Source organism: Synchytrium microbalum (assembly GCF_006535985.1).
Source record: "Synchytrium microbalum strain JEL517 chromosome Unknown SmJEL517_scf0001, whole genome shotgun sequence".
In the NCBI taxonomy this organism is placed as follows: domain Eukaryota; kingdom Fungi; phylum Chytridiomycota; class Chytridiomycetes; order Synchytriales; family Synchytriaceae; genus Synchytrium; species Synchytrium microbalum.
The window spans coordinates 1,285,777-1,307,831 of NW_022158350.1; the positions used below are offsets into that span (position 1 = coordinate 1,285,777).

Consider the following 22,055-nt stretch of genomic DNA (forward strand, 5'->3'; position numbering starts at 1 on the left):
CCTTTTCGCACATTTTTCAAACCTTTTGTAGTTATTATCATGTCTCCGAACAGTTATCATATAAAGAGTAGTCAACAGTTAAGTTTGTAAGCTTGAATGGTTGTCATTTTCTCTTTATTGGACGCTGGACGATGAAGTACCCAAGCTGTGTGCCTCTGTTTTGTGACCTGTGTACAAGTCACAATCAACCGCCACGTTGTACTGATCCAGCAACTGATTCAAGTTGCCCCAGAAAGCCCTCCGCTTTGCACCGTCGTCCTGCCCTCGCAACAATCCTACAAGATCACCACCAACCTCTAATGTCTCAAGTACTGGCGAGATATTTCAAGTGACGAGAGTTTCGATCTCGAAGTTTCGCTCCTTCTTCAATAATATTGGCTGACATGACTCTACGGTGTGGACACATTACGAAGCCCTTCAGCTTTGTGATAGTAGGAGATATCGACGTTGAGCAATACGAAGGATTCGCAGGGATTCGAAGTTTGGACAGTATCTCAATTCCATCGATTCGAGTCCATCGATTCGCCTGCACACGCGTGTAGGTGAAGGTATCGTACTTGGTGACTTTGGCTTGAGGAACCACCACGACCGTGAATATTCGAAAACAAATTAGCCGGCCCTTGGATTGGACGTAATAACAACCAAGATGTGTCTGAATCACAGAGATTGTTATTACCTTTTTGGGCAAGTTGGCAGCTTCATCGCCAATTCGCTCTTGTTGAAGAGAATGAATACACAGCGTTTGGAACAGAGAGCAAAGATTTGGAGAGGAAAGAGAAAGCTTGTACATCATGAAACAAAAATAGGACCAGCGCTTCTTTTGCTCATATTTCGCCCTTTTGTACTTACTGGACCGGCTCCCAGACGTTTTTGGAGCGGAAACTCGGAAAGTGAATGTTCCTTGATCGTTCTATCACCTCCAACTTTGCCCTACGCGATATTGCTTTGAAAGTCGAAGGCGTGGCATTTTCGCTTGCTGCGTATACAAAAAGTCGCCTGCTCTCTACATATCCTACTGATCAGGTGATATACATCTAAACATCGTATTTTTGGGTCCTAATCGATCTTGATACTGGCATACATCTTGCGAACAAAGAGATATGTAGTAATAAAGCCTATGGTTCCTGTCGCCAGCCTAGACAATTAATTTAATACGAGCAGTGTAAATTAGTCAACAAGGCAAGCAGAGTGAAAATAAATGACACTGGGTCTTACCAGAAAGCGAAACCACATAGAGCACAGTACGTAAAGTACACCATTGACGATACAAAGTCCGTTATTTCCTATTTACAGGTGTAAGATGGAGATTCAGTAAAGAGTCTGTGTTGTTCTGTGGCAAACGGACATTCAGCAGCAAACTCACTAATCGAGTATAGTAATAATACACAGAGTACATGAAGATGTAGACTGCGCTGGCACTTGATACCAGCCAGGCTCTCCAATGCCACGTATAGTCTTCCGATGATAATTGGAAGTACACAATCACAATGGTGATTTCTATGCAAGTTATCACGAGCAGCAAAAACACCTATATCCAGGGGGAAACGCGGTATCAGGATTTGCAACTTAGACAGAGCTCAAAAGCGACGTGATAATAACACCAACAAACGTACCACACCAAGGAATCCAAACATATAGTAGAACTGTTCGGCTTGCCAAACAGATTTTAGAATGAAGAAGAGCTCCAAAAAGATTACAGCAAATGGTATCAGTCCAGCAATCATGACACTACCAGCCCAAATTAGAGTTTAGACGTGAGGGGAGGATCGACGAGTGCAAAACCACACTTGCCTAATGAATGGCTGCAAATACCACACTTGATCTGGAATTTGTCTTGGTATTTGATTTGTTCGAACAGGATGCTAAACAATACAATGTATTGGAGCGTTAAATGTGACTTGAGTTCTCTTTTTGGCAGAACCTCACCTCAATGGCTTGCTTCCTGTTTCCAAAGTAGGCTCCGATGTAGACTAGGGGCAAAGAAATTCCAAACCACATAGCAGTAAGAGCAAAGAATGTCCCGAAGGGAATAGCTGTTGAGGCATGTCGTGACCATATGAGTAGATTCATCAAGAACACTACGACAAACACAATTCCAGGGCACAGCAAAGCCGTCTAAAAGACCAAAAAGTAATGAGAGGCTTCCAGGTTGGGTTAAAAGCGTTGGTGCATTGACTCACCAACATAGCGTTTTTCTGCCAAGAAGTACCCTTGAACGCTTTGAACATCCGAGCCGAAAAGTATCCAGCAAAGGTGCTAAAGTCAAGTGTCAAATCATCAGCATTGATGATTGATGTTACGCCCAAGACTTCTGAATAGAAGATTGATCACTGACCCCATGAAGGTGAAGAAGAAGAGTGCAAACGACACCAGTCCTCCACGGAATGCTGGATTCAGGATACCGAGCATCGACAGTCCCACTACAGCAGCCATCGCCAACAGAAGCTGCATTCCCGTCCCAAGCAAAGGAGCCAGAAGACCAGCTATTTTTGAAATGTGTTGGCTAACCGGCGCGAGTTCATTTAAGACGAACTCATACCAAGTCTGGGAGGTCTGAATACATCTCCGTGAAGCAGCTTCCATCCAGTGGTATCTTCAGGCTCTTCCTATTGATGCGTTTGTTTGAGCCCGTGTCTTAGCCAAAGTTTCATTTCCGTTCAAATCACCTTCAAATCTTCTTCATTGTAAATGGCAATGTCTCGATTCAGCGTTCGCAACAGAATAATGGCTACCATAGCAGTCAGGAATAGCAAGATAATAATGGAATCTGCATTTCAACAAAGTTTGAGTCACAGATTGTCAAACACAGCAATTCACAGGATGCCCTAGGCGGAAAGCAGGACAAACTCACTGATGATGGAATACCAATGAATCTGCGGATCATTGGTAGACATGTACAGACTCCATCTATCGCCCCATTTGACTTCAGTTTCCTACATGTGACACGTGTGTAAGGTTTTCGGCTCCCAACTCTCTGCCAACCTCAATTTCACCTCTTCCCAAGTGACTGAGTAGGTATATGTGATTTCAGTCAATGAATCATTCAGATCTACTGTTTCTGACACGGTTCTGATATCTTGAGGGCATTTTTTGTCACTCAACTTAACACTATGAATCAAGATATGTTGCTTCAGAGACAGGCGAATGCGTAATTTCGATTCCTTTGATTGCGATTTGAGAGCTACCTTCTGGGTGAGACTTCAAATCCCACAATCAGCTTGTCGTCCGACTTCTTCTTTCGCTCGTACAAGATTTTAAAGTCGAAATGGGTGTTCAATTCGGCTTTGCCAGACTAGTCATTAAAAGGAGCTAGTCAGAATGGTTTACGAAATTGACTGACAACACCTTCCTGAGAACCTTGTCATCGAAGAAGCCAAGGGGGAAGCCAATATCATAGGTCTTTCGACTCGTCGAATCTATCACTTTGGTTGCACCTGGCAAATCATCCAAAATCCTAATGTCACAAGGAAACTGGCTTAGTTTCAGAATCCCAGATGCAAACGCGTGGTGAATCGTACCATTCGACATTGTAAAAGTTTGTAACCAGATCTTTAGCCTGATCAGCGGCTTCCTTGTTGACTGATTGAGTGCAGAGCACTTTGCACGGACTTGGTACGTTGGATTCGATCTAACATTGGCAACATCAAAGGTTTGAGGGATTCAAATGGGACGTTGGCAAAGAAAGATGATGAGCGGCTGGTTTACAATAAAGTCCGAGTTCATGATTCGATCTCCGCGTAGCACTTCACCCTAGATTAAGCATGGTATCAGTCTACTCGTCAATCCTCAAAACTTCAATATGTTGACCAACCAGATTCAGAAGTTTGTGCTTCCACCCAGATGAAGGAGTGCAAACAAATGGAAGCTCTGAATACGCTTGCGGCTATGTTTGAATGTTTAATAACGATAAGAAGGTGTTTCCTTTAAAACTGTCCATTTTGCAGGGATGTTTTGCGCTAATGAAATGTCCATACCAGCTGAGTCTTTTCCGAGAAGATCTTGTTGACATAGAGCGGAATAGGCTACAGCAAGGAATGAAACAACAATTTTAGCATCTGGCAATCATCGTCTACACTATTCAACGATCAAACTCCAACTTGCCTCGGAATCGTGATAGGCATGATGCGAAAATGACACATAGAAGGCATCGCACGGGGACAGGAAATTCAATACCAACGCTACCAGTACTAATACTGCAGTGGGACTCGAGGACTTGACACCCATGCTTGTTTCTGGGAATGGGACACACGGTTTTGGGTGAAGCTATGGAACTTGTATGGAACCCAACTCTCTATAGCGGCTCTGTACGAGACCTCTAATTTTTGGAATGATTGTAAGCTGGTTACGGAGGTTGCCGAGGAGACCTCATGTTCATGCCCGGAACCATTTAACGCAATGACGGAGCTATACACTGATATTGCTACTACTTTCATTCCTGGAAATCTACCTGTAATGAGATATGATGCGTGCGGTGGATGTACCTCTGTCGGTTGCCGTATTGGTTTGTGTTTCTGCTCACTGGTTGCAAACGACGTGTATGGGTGGCCGTTTCATTCTATTCATTGAGAGGAGTTCTTGTCGGTCGCCCATGGTTTCTTCAGAGCATTTGCAGAGTCACAAGTGCAGACATATTTCGACATATTTTGACATATTTCAAACCTCATTTATCATGCAAGTTGCTATATTAAAAATGAAGGTTTACGTATGTAGTTTAATAGTTGTATGGGATTCCGTTCTGCAAATTTTGGAACTGGTCGTATAGTATAGTTCGACTGTTTCCGTGTGATTCCCTTATCCGAGCAATCATGAATTCAGCAGCTTGTCTTTCAGTCTTATTCAACTGAAAGCGCTCTCGAAGATTTTTGATTGTGCTAGGACCTAAGAGAAAGAGTGTTAGTATCGTGAACAGGTAAAAACATGTAGCTCTTAACGTCGACGAGTACCTTTGAAACAAGGCAGGCTCGATTCGAGCATGAGCGTCACCATCTGAATAATTTCTTCGGCATATGGCCTACAATTAGAGAGAACCAAAGGTTTCAGATCTCGAGTCTAAACAACAAACCAATGTAAACTCAATAAAGATAATACCTCGAGGCAAGGTATGCCTTCACTACCAGTTCTGAAAACAATCGATATGAGGGTGTGTTATCACCACCCAATACAGCAATCATTTCTTGTGTGAGCTTGAAAGGAGCAGATTCAAACTTGATTCCACCGGGAGCTATCTCAAGAATGAACCCAAAGTCTATCAAAGAAATGGATTGCTTAAACTTTAGGCTTTGATTTTTTTGCTCGACATAGCAAACCAACCAATATGAAGAATATGCCCCTCCTCGTCAAACATGATATTGCCGTTGTGCCTATCCTTAATTTGCAAGATATACAAGATCAAGGATGAAGCTGCCAGGCTTCTGACAAAAGCGTCCCGAGCCTGAATGGAGAAACAAGAAAAAATGTCAGAGAATTCCACCAGTGATGGAGAGGACACTACCTACCTTTTGAAATCTGACAGCATCGACAGTTCCAAACCTGGCTATGAAATAACTGAAAAGTTCAAGAAAAGTGTCAAAAAATTCCTAGTTTCGCACTCAACTGTGGGAAGAAAACTTACTCAAAGGTGCTATTGACTTTCTCTCTTCCCATCATGTCTCGTGAAATCGAGTTCGGAATTATCTCGATGACACCACACTAGCAACGAAGAAAGGAGATAAGCTCAGTGCAATTACTAGTTACCGACATCGTCAACATACGCCAGGTTCTGTTGCAACGACTCTATAAGGGAAGAGGTACAGGTCCAAGCCGACAGAAGTAAATATTCCCTTGAATATGCTCATCAGCTGAAGCGCCAAGACATCCTGGCGACTAGTCACGAAGAGTTTACAAAGTGAGACATTTGATAGAAAAAAAGAGCCCTTTCTAATTACTCGTATCGTACCAGTCATCTCCAACTTTGAACATACAGGACTGCCACTTGCTTGGACCGTCCTTATTAAGTGCTTCTTCACTGCCGGATACAGAATTCGAAACAGCAGGCTTGATCAAGAATGTTGCCATGAAAGGCGCCTATAAACGAGTGCTTTGTGAGTTTTGGAGAATCAATTCTTTCACGCTCCTGTTTTACCTTGGCATGTGACTGCAACGGTCGTCCAGAGTCGTAATCCAAGTTGACCACAATGCTTTCTGGATTACTTGGTAAGTATACACCAGGATCGACTTTGATTAGCCTCATTTCTTCGTCAATTTTTTTCTACGAATTGAACAAAAAAATCGTTCAGAGACAGCGGAAGGTCAACCATACCCTCAATACCACCCACCTTCTTCTCTTGTTTTGTCTTTTTAATGAATGGCTTCAACTTGCCAGATATATCGGTGACAGCCTTGAAGAAAGTAAATTCACGCTCATAGAACTCCTTGTCGGTACCAGACAAGCTCGTTACGATCTTGGCGATGATTCGATCCAGGATTGGTTTGATAACGACATCGTCCTAAACCCTTCATGTTAACCAAAATGATAGTTTTCACCCGCTGTACTAACACTCACCACTAAAGAGTGTTCCTTATCCTTCAACTCTTTCTTCATGTTTGCCTGCATGTTCCATATAATCTGATGGGCAAACAGTTGGGAAGATTTGGCGGCTAAGAGCACGAAATGCTCAATGTATCCTGTTTTTACAAGACCAACAGAGTTTCAGAGGAGATTCAGAAAGGGTAGAAGCTCGAGACGTCCATGATACCTGAATGGTCATTCCGTAATCCCTGAACCATTTGAGGTATATAGAAAAACACCTCCTCGACTGGAAAGCTCTCCAGCACACGAACGGCATATTGAAGCACCCATGGATGATGTTGAAAGTCGACCAACATTGATACAGCTGTAATAGGAGCCACTGATGCCCAGTATAGCAACGCCTATCAAAATGTGATAGAACAATTAGACATAGGACAACAAATCCACATTTTTTGATAATGACGTACTCTCAAGTTGCCATCATCGTTTTTTGGTGCAAGAGACGCTGGAGTTAGTATCCAGCTCAGAGCTGCCGGTGCATCCATGATAGTGATGGCGGCAGACGACACCAATACCATTAGTTCAGCTTCGATTGACTCGGCTGCTGCTGCAAATCGTGCTGGGAGCTGAAGAGCAACATGTGGACTGATGCTCCAGGCAATCCTGACTTGATGGTTCCACTTGATCTATAATCGAAGATGCATTAGCTCCTTTGATTGTAGCAGGGAATTCATGTAGTTTGTAGCATACTGTTCTGTCTGCTCCCATAGCTGAAATTGGTGCCAAAGACGCTGGCCGTGAATCAAGAGGATCCCACCATGCCAATAGTCGACTGATCTCATTTTCAAGCAGAAGAACTGCCAGTAATTGTGCATCCAAAGAGGAGACTAAGAAAGCGAAAGAGGTGAGATTCGCAACAACAATACCCCTGTTTCTGTAAAGAGACATACCCTTGCACGCACGGTACGAAGTATTGAATGCAGTCTTTACGGAACGAGGAGACGTCAGGACAATCACGTCCGACTTTGATGGACTGCTGCCCTTCACGAGAGCATGCAAGTCTTTGAGTAGATCCAGTTCAGCTGATGAGACTCCACCCCACCTAATGGTTTAGCAAGTTCAAAGATGTCCAACATATCACAAAACCTCATTGCACAGGTTTCTTACATCGGTTGCACTGAAAACCACGAGAATAAGTCTTCAAACAGGAAATTACGTACAAAGGGTGCACTTTGATCCTCTGTTGCTTCCAAGACTTCTAATACTTTGGCAGCTAAAATCATGAGTTGAAGTCGAACTTCTCGTATCCGTGGATGAGCCCTGTGGTGACAGTATATATTAATGAGCGAGCGCAAATTTACTGAATGCTGTCGCTGCTCACTCACCGAATGGTATCAAGATGCAGATTAGCAATTTGCAACAACTTGACATAAAGTCTCACATGAACTTCATCTTGCAACGAAGCCACACGAAACCTTTCAGTCAAGAAGCGGAACCAATACAAATGTGCTACGGCGTCATCTTGCACATCAGCTACTTTGACGGATGGCGTATATGTCATCTTGTCATAGAATGGATTCAGAGGCCTATTGTTCGCGAAGATCATCGTGTCAGCGTTTGCTTGTTTCCTTGGTCAGACAGCAACTGCACTCCAGACGTACTTTTCATCAACCAAGTAGAGACCCTTCTTGTTCAAAATGGAAGTCTCCCATCCAATAACTAGCAGAGACAGGAGAGGTCCACTCAAATCTGGCCTCCATGACATAATCCACCTCCAAACTGATACAGCTAGCTCTAATACTGGCGGACTGAATACAAGGATCGGATACCAACTGATTCCGTATAATAAACCCTCGTCGACCTAACGGAAAGTAACAAATTCAGCTCAAGACAAAAAAGACAATTTGACGCAATCTGTGGTTCTGACCGTATTAGACATGACTAACAATGCTCCAGCCATGAACAGTTTGGCATGTAATTCCTTCAATGGCGCGGCGTCTTTTGATCGCGTAAGCGTAGCTAGATCACCTAAAATGTTCTTGGACGCATGCTTTTCTGCAGCATCTCTTGTCAATCCTATAGCGAAAAAATGACCGTTAGTTCGCGTTTCACGGAGCGCAGAAGCGAAACATCTTACCATTCTCTTCTAATTGAGAAATCATGCCCTTCATGATCCCAATATAGTGAGCTTGTTTGCCCATCGATCGAATAATGGCATATGAGATTTCTAACATACGAACCAGTTAGTTGATTAGCAACTTTGTTCATTTTTTATTCCATTTCTTTGCACCTTACCTTCATGAGACATGAATCGACTCAACAGAGTCTCCAGAGCAGATCCTTCACCAAGAGTAAACCCAGGAAAGTCTTGATTCAGACTTACAACATACCCTTGAATCAACCCAATACTTTGACTACTACATCTCTTGACAGAATCTTGCATCCAAGTTGCACATAGCTCCATAAAGTGTTTGAATGCTGCATCTCGATCTGCACGATCTACAAAACTAAGCTCAAAGCCCAGCTTGCTGGCTACTTCCATCTAAAAAATCGCAGGAAGGGCAAAAAGGCTGAGATGCAAAAGAGACCTAAGACTGACGAGAACATACCTTCTTGTCGTAAGACCCAGTAGCATCAAAGTCCAAAGCTTGCAAGATATCCAACATTAAAAACACCAGCTCTCGATTCCATAAGAGACCGGGTTGAAGAGAAATGACTTTATCAATGGTCTGTGAGCTAAACTTTCTAACTTTGCCAAGTCTATGAGCAGCATTGATAATCAAGTCTCGGGCATGAGCCGATGTTGGTTTCTGCGGACGTTTCGTTCTTTCGTTCACATAAGAACGAGTCACCTATGCATTGACAATACAAAGATGAGCGGTCGCCACCCTGACCTGATTCGAAAGATCAGCACTCACATCATCAGCCAGCACTTCCAAAATGGGAAACACTTCAGAATCATATAATCGATCATCCACTAGATACATCAGTATGTATTCAAATGACGTTTTGCGTATCCTCATGCACTCTAGTTGATGTACAGCCAAGAGATAGACGACATGTGATGGATTAGCCACTCGTATTTCTGATATACGAGATGGCAATAGTGTAGCTAAGGCAGTTCGTGCTTTTGAAATGGCCTAAGAATACACATGAGTGTTTGAGAATGCGACAGTAAAACAAATCCAAAAGGGAAGCAAAAACACCAAGATTTATTACTAAACGAACTTACCCATTCAGGTAACTTGGCTCTCAGTATAGAATTAGATCCCAAGTCAGCTAATAAATTGCTCTCACGAGGTCTCATGAGCAAAGGTGGTGTCTTTGTAGCGACCACCAGAAGTGACGCAAACCAATCTCTTGGCCAGCTACCATTAGAATTGAGCACGAATACGACGAGATAGAACCAAAAGTTTCTAAACAGTTCTGAGACCTCTTCAGTGTTGATTGCTTCAGATTTGAGATCGACTTGATCACAAATGATGCGCAAAATGGAGACTAAATCTCGTAATTCTTGGACTAAACCGGTATCTTGGACCTATTTGGAGACAGAATTCAGCCGATGAAGCCTTCCATAGAGTCGCGACACCGAAAGAAATCAGCGCAGAGTGCTTACAGGCTTAGATTGTAGAGCAGCAGCCTTGTCATTGAAAACAGTCAGAATGCAATTCAAATACATTTCAGCAAACTCTGGCGGTCGCCCCGTCACTCTAGCGAGGGTGTGGCTGACTCGAGATATCTAACACCGGTGAAGTCAATAAGCAAACGAAGGCAAAAAAGAAGTCAAGCAACGATAGCTTACCTTGCTGACAGTCTTTCTACTATCCTCCAGCAAAAGCGACACCACCTCTTTGAATACACCCAGATTACAAGTCAATCCAATATTGGCTAGATTCTCCCATATCAAATCTTGATATGGTTCACAATCTTCCAAGCGTCGAGTCAACGCCGGTATCGAGAATCGTATTGCCTGAAGCATTCCAGGTTAGTATATGATATCAACCAATCCAATTTCTCTTCAACGTTACTTCATCTGGAGGCAAAACCGAAGACAAACTGGAAAGGACTGTCAAAGCATTCAAAAAAGCTCGATTTTGAAGGGAGATGACTCCAGGATCAGGTAAGTTGGCGTGTGTCGATTGAGCCATGTTGATGAAAGAGAAGAGAGTTGTCTTAGTCAGAGGTGGGTTGTGTGCGATCTAGGGTGAAGATATTTTGGTTATCCTATGGGCGTTTTAGTTTCTTGCTAGCAGGATTTACCTTCAGGACCAAAGCCAACATAGCACCAGCACATTGTCGTAAGGCAGCGGCAGTAAAATCATCAGTTCCATTGACAAAGACATTGGAAGGTTCCAGCAAAAAGTCGGTCAGAATCTTCACAATTTCTGGATGAAAGTGTGGATACCTGGATGCGATGTTGTTAGACGAAGTTAGCGTGAGTCAGAGCACTCTTGTGTGCACTTACTGTCGTCCAATAACTCCTAATCCTTCGAGACACTCCAAATAGATTTCTGTACGAATTTGACCTGGTGACAAAGCTTCAGCATCTTCCATGACGTGGTGCACATTACGAATACAGTCTTCTGCTAAAGATTCTACGTGGACAGCACACAAGACTCCCGTTTGCTAACAATCAAGCGAGAAAATATGTGGGATTCTCGAATGCAAAAAAGCAGACATTACAAGGGAATAGCTTACAATGGTTGTTGGCAATACAGTCTCTACACCTTCCACGTCAGCTCCAGGAGCATTCTGTATACATAATCTCCATTCGGGATCCCAACATGAAGCATATATACTCTTAACAACATCTTGTCCTCGAGTATCACCAGCCGTCAAAACCTCTGCGGGCTTTTGTTCCAGGAGGGCCTCCCATACTTTACCAGCTCCTCCCAATACCTCTGGTCGGAAGACAGCCCAACCAGACAAGAGCTCATGGGCGAACATAAACATATTGCTAACAAGAGTTATGGGATTATAAGATGGGTCGAGTGTAGTTAGGTGTATAGATATATTGACGTCGTTGTTATCGTTGTCGTTGCCATTCGTGGCAGGAACGACCGGATCGGGAGTAGAGAGTGTTTGATAGACTTTGAGGATATTTTTGGATGACACTATAGATTGGAACGCTGATGATAACGTGCTTATAAACGGAAGGTGGAGCATTGCTGATGAATCTGCTGCTCCACATAATGTCCCACCCATTGCGGCCATCGCTACATACAGAGTTTGTTTTTCTAGCGTCATAAGAGAATCAGCATCGTGACATTTGAGTGCGAGAGATGTGTCTTTACAAACCAGATGGTGATTCAAACACTGCTCGACAAGTTTCAATCCAGTCCCATACAGCAGTCAGTGCTTGTTCTCTGACATTCTCATATTTGTTTGCGATAGCAAGTAGCCTGAAGGTGAATTCGTAAAAGAAGTCTTCCAAGAGAGCACAGTTGACTGAACATAGTTGGAAAGGTGTGTGACTATCTAGGTCCTCTGCAACGAACAGGAGCTTCAAATACCTTCAGTTGACGCATGAGGCACGTTCACAAGATCGTGAGATGGCCTTGTAGCTTCCAGACACAGGGAAAGGAGCTCCGTGCGATACAAGCCTTTGCCCTCAAGCTTTATAAACTCGAGTATTCCAAGTATGCCGATCTGATGCAAGTGGTCCTAAAGATGCATGGTTTTAGCGTTCGAAAAGACACAAGATTCAAATGAAAGTATGCCGAGACAGTCGGTCTCCCTTACTCTGTAGAAATCGACGACAAGGGGAGGTGATTTTGCGACTGATGTTGTCGTAGGGGTTTTGATTGATGTCTCAAATTTGTCTGCGATTGGTGGACAGCACAAGTAGACCCATTCTGTAATAATTTCAGCAGTTAATTCCGGAGAATTTGCAACCGAATGTGCTGTTTCGCATAGTAGAGCTAGGGCGTCTCCATCAAATCTACAAAAGTTGGGAATTTAGTTCACTGTAGTTGCGATGCAAGAAGGCAGAATTGATTTATAGGCCTTATCATACCTGTAAAACATATCTTTCTACAAGAGGATCTTCCTCTTTCGTTCTGATCTACCTGGATTATGTGCTTGTCGACTTGAATAGTCTATTATCAAACGGCAATCGATGCGGATCGGTGACGCTCTAAGATCTACAAGCTGAAGACAATATGTCATAAGTTTTGACGCGTCAAATGTCTTTATTCCGAGGTTCAATGCTATTCCCAGTATGAAAAACACGTCCAGGATCATGAACACTCAAAAACAAGAAACTTGGAACGTGACTGATGACGCGGATACGCCAAGTCAAGCTTTGAGCGCGTGGTATGCACAACTGTTTATCAAATATCTACAACATCGCCGTCTTTCTTTCGCTGGCCTTTCGCCACAAGCCTTCACTAACCTCATTCGAAAAACGTCAAGCACAATGATGGGCAATAAGGAAGAGACCAGGCCACCAGTACAGCTAAGCTTGATCGCTGCTGCCACTCCAGCAGGAGGTATAGGAATCAATGGCAAACTGCCCTGGAAGCTGCCAACAGATATGGCCCATTTTGAGCTGCTTACAACACACTTGGAATGTGACTCTGTCGATGACGCTCCCAACGTAGTAATCATGGGACGAAAGACTTGGGATTCAGTTCCTCTTAAATATAAACCATTTAAAAATCGTATATCTGTCATCTTGTCTCATAATGAGGAGTTCAGAAGGTAACATCTCAAACACTTGTTGATGAATCGTTTCGAGTCTCTGAGTCTGTTAAAACTCCATTTAAAATGCTCATTACAACTACGTTTACATGCTAGATTCACGCACAATCCAACATCAAACGTATACTGCTTCCCATCACTGGACGATTGTGTGGACTTCTTTGGTTCAGACACGACTGCTACTCCGCATTCTTCATTATGGATTATAGGTGGAACTGCTCTCTACTCGGAGGCTATGAGACACCGAACTTCATATCGCATCTTCTTGACTCGCGTATATCTGGACAATATTGAATGCGATGCATTCTTTGAAAATCCAAGCCCGCAGATGTGGGAATTAGCCAGTAATCATGAACTGCGGGATCTAGTAGGGCATTTGGAGGATGTGCCGGAAGGCAGAACCACTGAAAATGGCATAGAATACGAGTTCTTCCTATATACTCGTAGAACCAATGAAGTACAAAGATAAATCGATGTAATCCATGTTACTTTGAGTCTCGCTCGTGAGTGAGCATCTGTATTATATCACTTTTGCCCATAAAACCCATCTCGTAGAATTGTGTATTGTTCAAAGTCAACAGTCTAAATAATGATATACATGCAATGTTTTACTTTGGCGTTGGTTTCATTCTCTTACCAACTCGAGGTTGCTTTGGTTCATTGCTCTTGCGCTTGACTGAAGCAACAAGAGATTTCAAGTCAACGTCCATGCCACCACTGATAGACTCAGGCCCTTTTATAGCAGGTTCCTCTATTACCGGCTTCTCTTCACGTCGTGATTGCAACAGCTTTTTCATTGCGGGCGTCTTTTTGAAACTAGAGGCAAAAAATAAATCAGCAAGGCAGGACACAAGCAGTACCACAGCGACATCTTACTGTGGATTCGAAGGATCAATAGCAAAGTGATGACTACTTGTAACAGCACTGAATCGAGGATCTTCAAGATTCAGTTCAAAGTCATCTTGAAGAGCCTCAAACTGGCGCCCCTCAAGCTTCTTCTTAGCTTTCCCCTTGAGCTTTATAGTCTTGAGCTTCTCTGCCTTGATAATTTCCTTCATATCAAAGTGTCGGGACGACTTCACAGGCGGTTGTTGGGACGTTTCCGAAGGTGATGAGTTCGAGACTAATCCAGGTGTTGAAAAGTCATCATCCAATAGCAGCTGCAGAGAATTTGCACTTTGTGGTTGCACTGCAGGTGAAGTCTGATGAGTGATCAGGACATCTCAAGAACTAGCGGCGAAGGACCTACATGAGGATGGGACTTCGTCTTCTTCGGACTGCTCTTCTTTTTGAGAAGTAGCGGCTTTACGAGCATCCTTCTTCGCCTTTCGTTTCTCTTTTTGCTTTCGGAGATATTGCTCGAATGGACTCTCGTTGTCCTAACCAAACAAAAATTAGTAACTTGCGGCAACAACCACAAGGCAATATCACAAGCTACCTGAGGTTCATCTCCCTTGGACGATGTCAAACCAGGCGTGAATGTGATTTCCATATCGCCCATACCATCAGCATCTGCCTTCATTCCACTCTTACGACTACGTCCAAATGGATTACTTTCTTCATCACCACCTTCCAACAAGGCTTTATATCGATTCCTTCGTTCTTCAACATCACTATCGTCTTCATTGTCATCCGGTCCTTCTCCATCAGAAGATTCAGACGCAATGTAGGTTTTGAAGTCCATTTCCATTAGATCCTGTTTGCTAAACTTTTTGCGGGTGACTCTTGACCGATCTGGGTCATCTTCATCCCATGTTAACTTGACTTTGGAGTTTTGAAGAGCCTATTGAAATAGTGTCGAGGTCAGAAAGGAGTGCTGCAAGTGCTTCATATGCGGGTTGATAGGTGATAATTGCAACAGGCGTCGTCGTAGCTTACAGAGGTGGTGAATGTAGCCGGTCGATGAAGGCGAGGCACCTCAAGAGCTTCATCTCGTATTTCCCGATCCGTAAAATCCATATCATCCGGTATGTATCGCAAATCGAAATAATTGGCCGTCTTTTCATACTCGACACCATCACATGAGACATAGATTGATTTGGCTGTTTCGGCTGAATCGGCTTCCACCACCGCATAATAGTACCTGAATAAGGGACAGAAACATATCAGATGCCTAGAGACTATCACGAGCCAACGGTAAGATGTCGTACCTCATACGTTCCATTTGATACTTTCGTAGATTCTCATTCTCAAACTCTTGGCCTTCGTCACCCTGTATCAGAGGCTTTGACAGCTCCTCTTCCTCTTCATCATCAACCATCGTTTGTCCCTTCTTAAAGATATCTGAGGGTGGACCTTCTGTATACTCCTTAGCTAGTCGCTCCAATCCAAAATCTGAAGGATAGATCTTGACAGACAAGAGTCGGCCTTCTTTGGGTACGAATCCATCAAATACTTTATACAAATCAGCAGCTTTGACATGATCCCAATCTAGATTCACGGCTGCGAACCGTCTGCTTTCGTCACCAGTCGGGACGTTTTCCTAGCAGGACAGTGTGGTGAGTTGAGAGCAAGCTCTACAGCAGTTGCGTGCGGTAGAGAGCCTTACAAGTGCATATGGTCCTATTGCCATAGAAGAAGCATCAACTTCAATGTCTGCTTCAGGTTCATCTTCGGAATCAGACGACGACGAAGATGATTCAGAGTCGTCAAGTATCCCAATGCCACGAGCACGGTCAACCATTTCAGATTTAGCTTTTAACCGAATTTCATCAGTTTCCTCGTCGTCCTTGTCAGACTCTTCGTCGTCAGAGTCTGGAAGAGCTTTTTCACTGGTTTTGCTACTTCCATCGTCACTAGCTTGATCTTTGTCGTCCGCTTCATCAGCAGCTTTTGGATCTTTGGCATCATGATCTTCCTGATCCTCTTCATCGTGATCCTTGTCCAGGCGATAGTATCGTTTGAGCTCGTCGACTCGATTTGATGTTTTTCTTCTCCGACCATATTGATCGACTCGAGCTAGGGTCAATAAAAGAGCAGAATTGATATAGATCCGATGCGTTAATAGATTCAACAGAAAGCAGAATTACTTACGAGCATGTATAAATTCATCACTTTCCAGCATGGACTTGAATCTGTCGTCTACCACAATTTTAGCATCTTGCTTCCGTGGACGAGAGAAGCGAGGATCATTATGTACTCGAGCAAATCGAGGATCTTGAATGACTGGAAGGGGACTGTCGTACTCGACAGCCGGTTTACGTTGGCTAGGCTTCATATTTGCAAGATTGCTTGGTTTTTTATTTTTTTTGCAAAAGTGTGAGGAGCTTCACGCAATTCGACATTCGCGCATGAAGCGAGCGCGAACGACAGAGAGCTACTGCTCGATTCATAGCACGACAAAGCACGACGTATTACTATGTAGAGATCTGTCAGGGAACTAAAAGTTTACAATACCTGAACTTCACAGTAGCTTGCCTTCAGCACGGGGCTGATTTGTCCTATCGATCGCAAAGAGGGCACCAGTGATTTACCAAATCGAAATTGCCCGCATAGTGCTCTTAGCGCTTGATATTCGAATTATCAACAATTACAACACCAGCTGGCCAAACCAGCCAGAAATACCAACCATGAATGCCATATTAAGTATATTTCAAAACCGAAAGCGTTGGAATAAATGCCACGTGAGTAGGTATATCACACCATCATCTTAATAAATAACTTGAACAACCCCGCAACACAAAAGTCACGTCTTTGCGACCTGTTCAAGTTCTTTCGTTTCGAGTTGACAACATTTACACCACCTTCAACGTCACTTTACCAATGGTGGCGCTTGTTTCCATTTGGACATGTGCCTTTCGCAAGTTCTCTGCAGTCAAGTCCAAAGACACTTGCTGGACAGGCTCGAAAACTCCATCATCAATCAGTTTACTGAATTCATCCAAGATATCTCCTTGCTTCTGCTGTTCAACCTGGAAGATTGGCCTAGTGAACATCATGCCGTAACTGACAGTCAGTCGTTTCGCCTAACAGGATGAAGGCATTAGTACTAAGTTTTCGCTCTTATTTGACGTCGCTTCATATACCATGTAGAGTGCAATATTAACTGGAGTTTTGGCAACATTAATCAAGACAATGACTATTGAAAACACAGTCAGGTTCAGAAGCTCCTAGTTCTCAACAGCCCAAAACAATCACAGCAGATACCTCCAAGTGGCTTCATGAGATCGTTCAGTTGATCCCAATACTCTTCGACGCTCTGAGTGTTGAACACATACTCAACACCAGCTGAGAAACCAATTGCAGCCAACTGTGTTTGCATCTTCTCAGAATGAGTAATGACATGATCCGCACCCAATGTTTTACACCATGCGGCAGATTCAGGACGTGATGCAGTAGCGATAACGGTCAAGCCAGCAATCTTTTTGGCTAGCTGAATTACGAGTGAGCCGACACCACCTTGTTTGAGTTATGAGTGAGAGTGAGCTGAAAAGTGATCATGATAGCGGGTTGCTCATGACACAGCAACATGTCTTCCTAATGATACTTCATACACTTTTCCCTTTTCGCTGTAGCTTACCTGCACCTCCGATGACCAATACAGCTTTTCCAGTAGGTTTATCTGACTTCGGAATATTCAAAGATTCGAATAGGCCTTCCCAAGCTTACCAAATTGTTTTCAGCTTGCAGTGGTAGCCTCTCAAAAACACAACGGAGTCTCTCACCTGTAATTGCACATAATGGGTATGCAGCAGCTTGAGCATGAGAAATGCTCTTTGGCTTGAATCCAACGATACGAGAATCAACGGCTTGGAATTCGGCATTGCTATGCAGCGTGAGACGTGTCAAAATATGCTTCAAGGTTTCGAAACTGACATTTGTAGATCAAGTACCTTCCATTTCGGTTTCTGTCACCAGCATAAAAAACTTCGTCGCCGACTTTGAAGCGGGTGACTACGAAAATTGCAATGCGTTGAGCAAACAAAAAAGATGGTCTTAGAAAAGGTAGAGAACGAGTGGTTTGTTTTTTGTTGAGCTCACCATTTGAGCCGATAGTTTCGACAACACCGGATGCATCATATCCCAAAATCCTGTATCCGGCATCAGGAACACCGCCGGGTGGGCCAGGACTCTTCCGGACCTTGGTATCGACTGGGTTGATCCTAAGGTTTGAACAATGTGTTTGATGTCAGTTAATGTTCAGCCGTTCAAATACATATTCTCGTCATAATAAGTACCTAAAGTCTTCTATATGAGCATACCAAAGCATTCGATGACTTACGCGACGGCAAAGACCTTGACAATGATATCATTCTCGTCTCGTAAAGTTGGTTTTGGAACTTCTAATTTCTTGATGACTTCTGGACCACCGTTTACATTGATTGCATATGCCCACATTGTTGACATTGCTGTATGCAGTGACTTGTATGTGTTGGAATCTGTATGTGCGTGAGTGTCGGAGGGACGTTTTGAACAAGGCTTTCAAATCACGGTTGCACATGTCTAAAAAAAGCATAATCTTCTTATCAACAATCGAGCTGCCTAGCTCCTTTACGCTGAGATGGTCACGACGATATTATGACATTTGAGCTGGCTAGTTAAACTGTTACATTGAGGTGGTCAAGATACCCAATATCCTTGTTTAACACAGTACAGCAGCTGTCTGAGACATATGTTGTTCCAACACCATACAATGTGTACAATCGCTCTAAACAAGGTGAAACCCGTTCTCGTTATAAGAGATTTAACATTTGAAAAGGGAGGAAGCCTCGAGTGCCCACATTTCTCAATATGCTGCAAAGTCTGACAACAGGCACAACAACACTTCACTACAACCTGCTTTGCCACCAATCCTGTGCAGGCAATACGATATACTTCGTGCTGCTTGAATTGTCTAACAGCTTTTGCTCTGAGAGTGCTGGGTTCGTTGGTTGTCAGACTCAATGATGCTTGGATGTGACGGTGGAACGTGAAGCGTAATGACAAAAGAAGCACGGTTTAGATTGAACCAGTCTATTGAAATCTTTTGGTGCTGAAAGTGGTCTCCTCTCATCCGACTGCCATGATTTCTCCCTAAATATTTCCCTGATAGTGAGCGACCTTTTGCAGGCGCTCCTCTGTCCAGCACCAAAAACCATACCAGAACGAACAGGACAGTGTCAGAAGTGATTTGTTTGTAGACCCATTCACTGACTACTGTGGTCTAAGAGTGAAGCTGCCGCAATGACTGACTATACAGTCGAACATGGAAAGGCGACTCCCTCGCTCGTCAGGTAAGAGGTCCTGCCTCTTTTGTATATCTTGGTTTTTGTCAGGTTGGTAAAAGTTCCGGATTATGCAAAACTGCAATTAGAACATTGTATGTAAAACATTATGTAGAAACAGGGGTGCTGAGGTAACGGCCGCACTCACCGATACGTTATCTTTATATGGGCTTTGCGTGGGTTATATGGGTTATAACATTGGTTATAAATAACTTGAACCCATCCGCACAAAACTATATCTTTTTGAGATCTTATAAATGTTGGCTTGCTCGTTTTGAGTTGAAGGCTTTAAAGCTTCAAAGTCACTTTGCCAATGGTTGTGGTTGTATCGATTTGGGCATGGGCCTTTCGGAGATTCTCTTCAGTCAAATCCAGAGACACTTGCTCGACAGCCTGGAGAGTTCCATCGTCAATCAGTCTACTGCACTCATCCAAAAGGTCGCCTTGCATTTGCTGTTCGGCCTGAAACATGGGCCTAGTGAACATCATGCCGTGACTGACGGTCAGACGTTTCACCTAACAAGAAGATTAAATTAATCCTGCAATTTCGTTCCTCTTTGAGTTCACTTGATATACCATGTACAGTGCAATGTTGACTGGAGTTTTGGCATCATTGATCAAGACGATGGCTATGAAGAAAACAACCAAACTCAGAAACTTCAGGTATCAGCAGCCCAAAACCATCACAACAGATACCTCCAAGTGGTTTCATAACATCGTTCAATTCATCCCAGTATTGCTCTACACTTTGAGTGTTGAACACATACTCAACACCAGCCGGGAAACCAATCGCAGCCAACTGTGGTTGCATCTTCGCAGTGTGAGTAATAACATGATCCGCACCCAATGATTTACACCATGCGACAGATTCGGGACGTGATGCGGTGGCAATGACAGTCAAGCCTGCAATCTTTTTGGCAAGTTGGATTGCGACTGAGCCGACACCACCTTATTGTAGTTACGAGTGGGACGTCGTTAGAGAGCTGATACTGAAAGAGGTCTGAACATCATGTGGAAACACGTCTTCCTAATGATCTCCCTTATGATCATGATACTGTATACATGGTTTCCTCTTTTGTTGTAGCTTACCTGCACCTCCAATCACCAATACAGCCTTTCCAGTAGGTTTGTCTGATTTTGGAATATTCAAAGATTCGAATAGACCTTCCCAAGCTGAAAAAGGGGGTCAGATTGCACTGGTAGCCTTTTAAAATCTCAGCGTAGCCTCTCACCTGTAATTGCGCATAACGGGTATGCGGCAGCTTGAGCATGGGAAATGCTTTTGGGCTTGATTCCGACGATACGAGAATCAACAGCTTGGAATTCGGCATTGCTACGCAACACATGAACTGTCAAAACATGGTTGAATGTTTCCAAACTGACGTTTGTTGAGCAAATACCTTCCAGCTCGAGTGATATCACCAGAATAGTAAACTTCGTCGCCGACTTTGAAACGATTCACTACAAGAATTGCAATGCGATCAGCGAACAAAGTCTCACAGAAAGAAAGTTACGATGGTGTCGGTTTTCGGAGCTCACCATTTGAGCCAACAGTTTCTACGATACCAGAGGCATCATATCCCAAGATCTTGGAGCCGCCATCAGGAACACCGCCGGGATTCTTTCGGACCTTGGTATCAACTGGGTTGACTCTAAGAATTGGAAAATGAGTTCGATGTCAGTTAATGTTCAGCCGTTAAAGTACATATTCACATCATTACAAGGAGCTAAAATCTTCTATATGAGCATTCCAAAGCATTTGCAGACTTACGAGACTGCAAGGACCTTGACAATGATATCATTCTCGTCTCGTAGAGTTGGTTTTGGAACTTGTACTTTCTTGATGACTTCTGGACCACCGTTTACATTGATTGCGTAAGCCCACATTGCTGAGAATGCTTTTACGAAGTGACTTATATGTCTTGGAATCTGGATGTGCTTGAGCGGTGGATGATAGTCCAAAATGAGGTTGATTCAAAAAATGTTTGACGCAGGGCAGCTGTATGGAGACACGTCTATCAACACGTTACAATATTTTCAATCGCTCTAAGTCAGATGATGCCCGCTTTCATTGTAAGACCCTCGACATACGAAAAAAGAAGAAACCTTGATTGCGTCCACTTTCCCCAATGCGCTGAAAGACTGAGAACAAGCCCAACAATGCTATACTAGGAGGTACTATATCACCAACCTCGTACAATCAGTACGATATACTTTATGTTGTTTCAATTGTCTTACAGCTTTAAAGTAACCTTTCCGATCGTCCTACCAGACTCTACTTGCGAGTGAGCCTTTCGTAGATTCTCTTCATTCAGATCAAAAGACACTTGTTGCACAGCTTTGAGTGTTCCGTTATCAATCAGCTTGCTGCACGCATCCAAAATGTCTCCTTGCATCTGTGCGTCAGCATGGAACATTGGTCTGGTGAACATGAGTTCATAACTGACTGTGATTCTTTTGACCTATGAAGCGAAAGGCTCAAATTAGGACATGGATGGGTTTGAGAGAGAGTCTACTACCAACACAAGTCAAGTATTGAGTTGTCTCGACGAGCATACCATTAGGGAAGCAATGTTCACGGGGGTGGTAGTCTCGTTAATCAGCACGACACCTATTGTAGCGCAGGTCAGTCAATCCAAAAC

At 43.5% G+C, this 22,055-nt stretch overlaps 4 protein-coding genes across 4 annotated transcripts; 1 reads left to right on the forward strand and 3 right to left on the reverse strand.

Moving 5' to 3' along the window:
- Window positions 1-1,056: 1,056 nt before the first annotated feature.
- SmJEL517_g00321 (uncharacterized protein) lies at window positions 1,057-4,224 on the reverse strand (the record flags this gene model as incomplete). The annotated part of the gene is made up of 19 exons (XM_031166251.1): window positions 1,057-1,135; window positions 1,216-1,283; window positions 1,364-1,528; window positions 1,614-1,728; window positions 1,813-1,862; window positions 1,927-2,115; window positions 2,181-2,256; window positions 2,336-2,483; window positions 2,540-2,606; window positions 2,667-2,767; window positions 2,852-2,933; window positions 2,994-3,108; window positions 3,186-3,292; window positions 3,358-3,454; window positions 3,519-3,628; window positions 3,706-3,750; window positions 3,812-3,883; window positions 3,975-4,022; window positions 4,174-4,224. 19 exons carry the CDS (start codon window positions 4,222-4,224, stop codon window positions 1,057-1,059), a joined length of 1,785 nt encoding a protein of 594 aa, XP_031028054.1.
- Window positions 4,225-4,711: 487 nt separating this feature from the next.
- Window positions 4,712-12,535, reverse strand: SmJEL517_g00322 (uncharacterized protein; the record flags this gene model as incomplete). The annotated part of the gene is made up of 34 exons (XM_031166252.1): window positions 4,712-4,878; window positions 4,944-5,011; window positions 5,089-5,245; window positions 5,311-5,431; window positions 5,496-5,529; window positions 5,612-5,688; window positions 5,751-5,862; window positions 5,936-6,063; window positions 6,122-6,247; window positions 6,315-6,485; window positions 6,542-6,663; window positions 6,735-6,909; window positions 6,976-7,194; window positions 7,259-7,395; window positions 7,459-7,610; window positions 7,676-7,828; window positions 7,894-8,094; window positions 8,170-8,369; window positions 8,436-8,584; window positions 8,646-8,735; window positions 8,804-9,050; window positions 9,118-9,360; window positions 9,427-9,648; window positions 9,741-10,046; window positions 10,125-10,247; window positions 10,311-10,478; window positions 10,537-10,707; window positions 10,769-10,913; window positions 10,974-11,134; window positions 11,207-11,745; window positions 11,807-11,956; window positions 12,022-12,172; window positions 12,251-12,449; window positions 12,525-12,535. The coding sequence occupies 34 exons, from the start codon at window positions 12,533-12,535 to the stop codon at window positions 4,712-4,714; spliced, it is 5,595 nt and encodes a 1,864-aa protein (XP_031028051.1).
- Window positions 12,536-12,929: 394 nt separating this feature from the next.
- DFR1 (dihydrofolate reductase) lies at window positions 12,930-13,679 on the forward strand (the record flags this gene model as incomplete). The annotated part of the gene is made up of 2 exons (XM_031166253.1): window positions 12,930-13,210; window positions 13,307-13,679. 2 exons carry the CDS (start codon window positions 12,930-12,932, stop codon window positions 13,677-13,679), a joined length of 654 nt encoding a protein of 217 aa, XP_031028052.1.
- A 139-nt stretch (window positions 13,680-13,818) lies between these two features.
- On the reverse strand, window positions 13,819-16,427 carry SmJEL517_g00324 (uncharacterized protein; the record flags this gene model as incomplete). The annotated part of the gene is made up of 8 exons (XM_031166254.1): window positions 13,819-14,026; window positions 14,087-14,399; window positions 14,460-14,589; window positions 14,649-14,993; window positions 15,089-15,293; window positions 15,361-15,692; window positions 15,759-16,168; window positions 16,244-16,427. The coding sequence occupies 8 exons, from the start codon at window positions 16,425-16,427 to the stop codon at window positions 13,819-13,821; spliced, it is 2,127 nt and encodes a 708-aa protein (XP_031028049.1).
- Window positions 16,428-22,055: the final 5,628 nt, after the last annotated feature.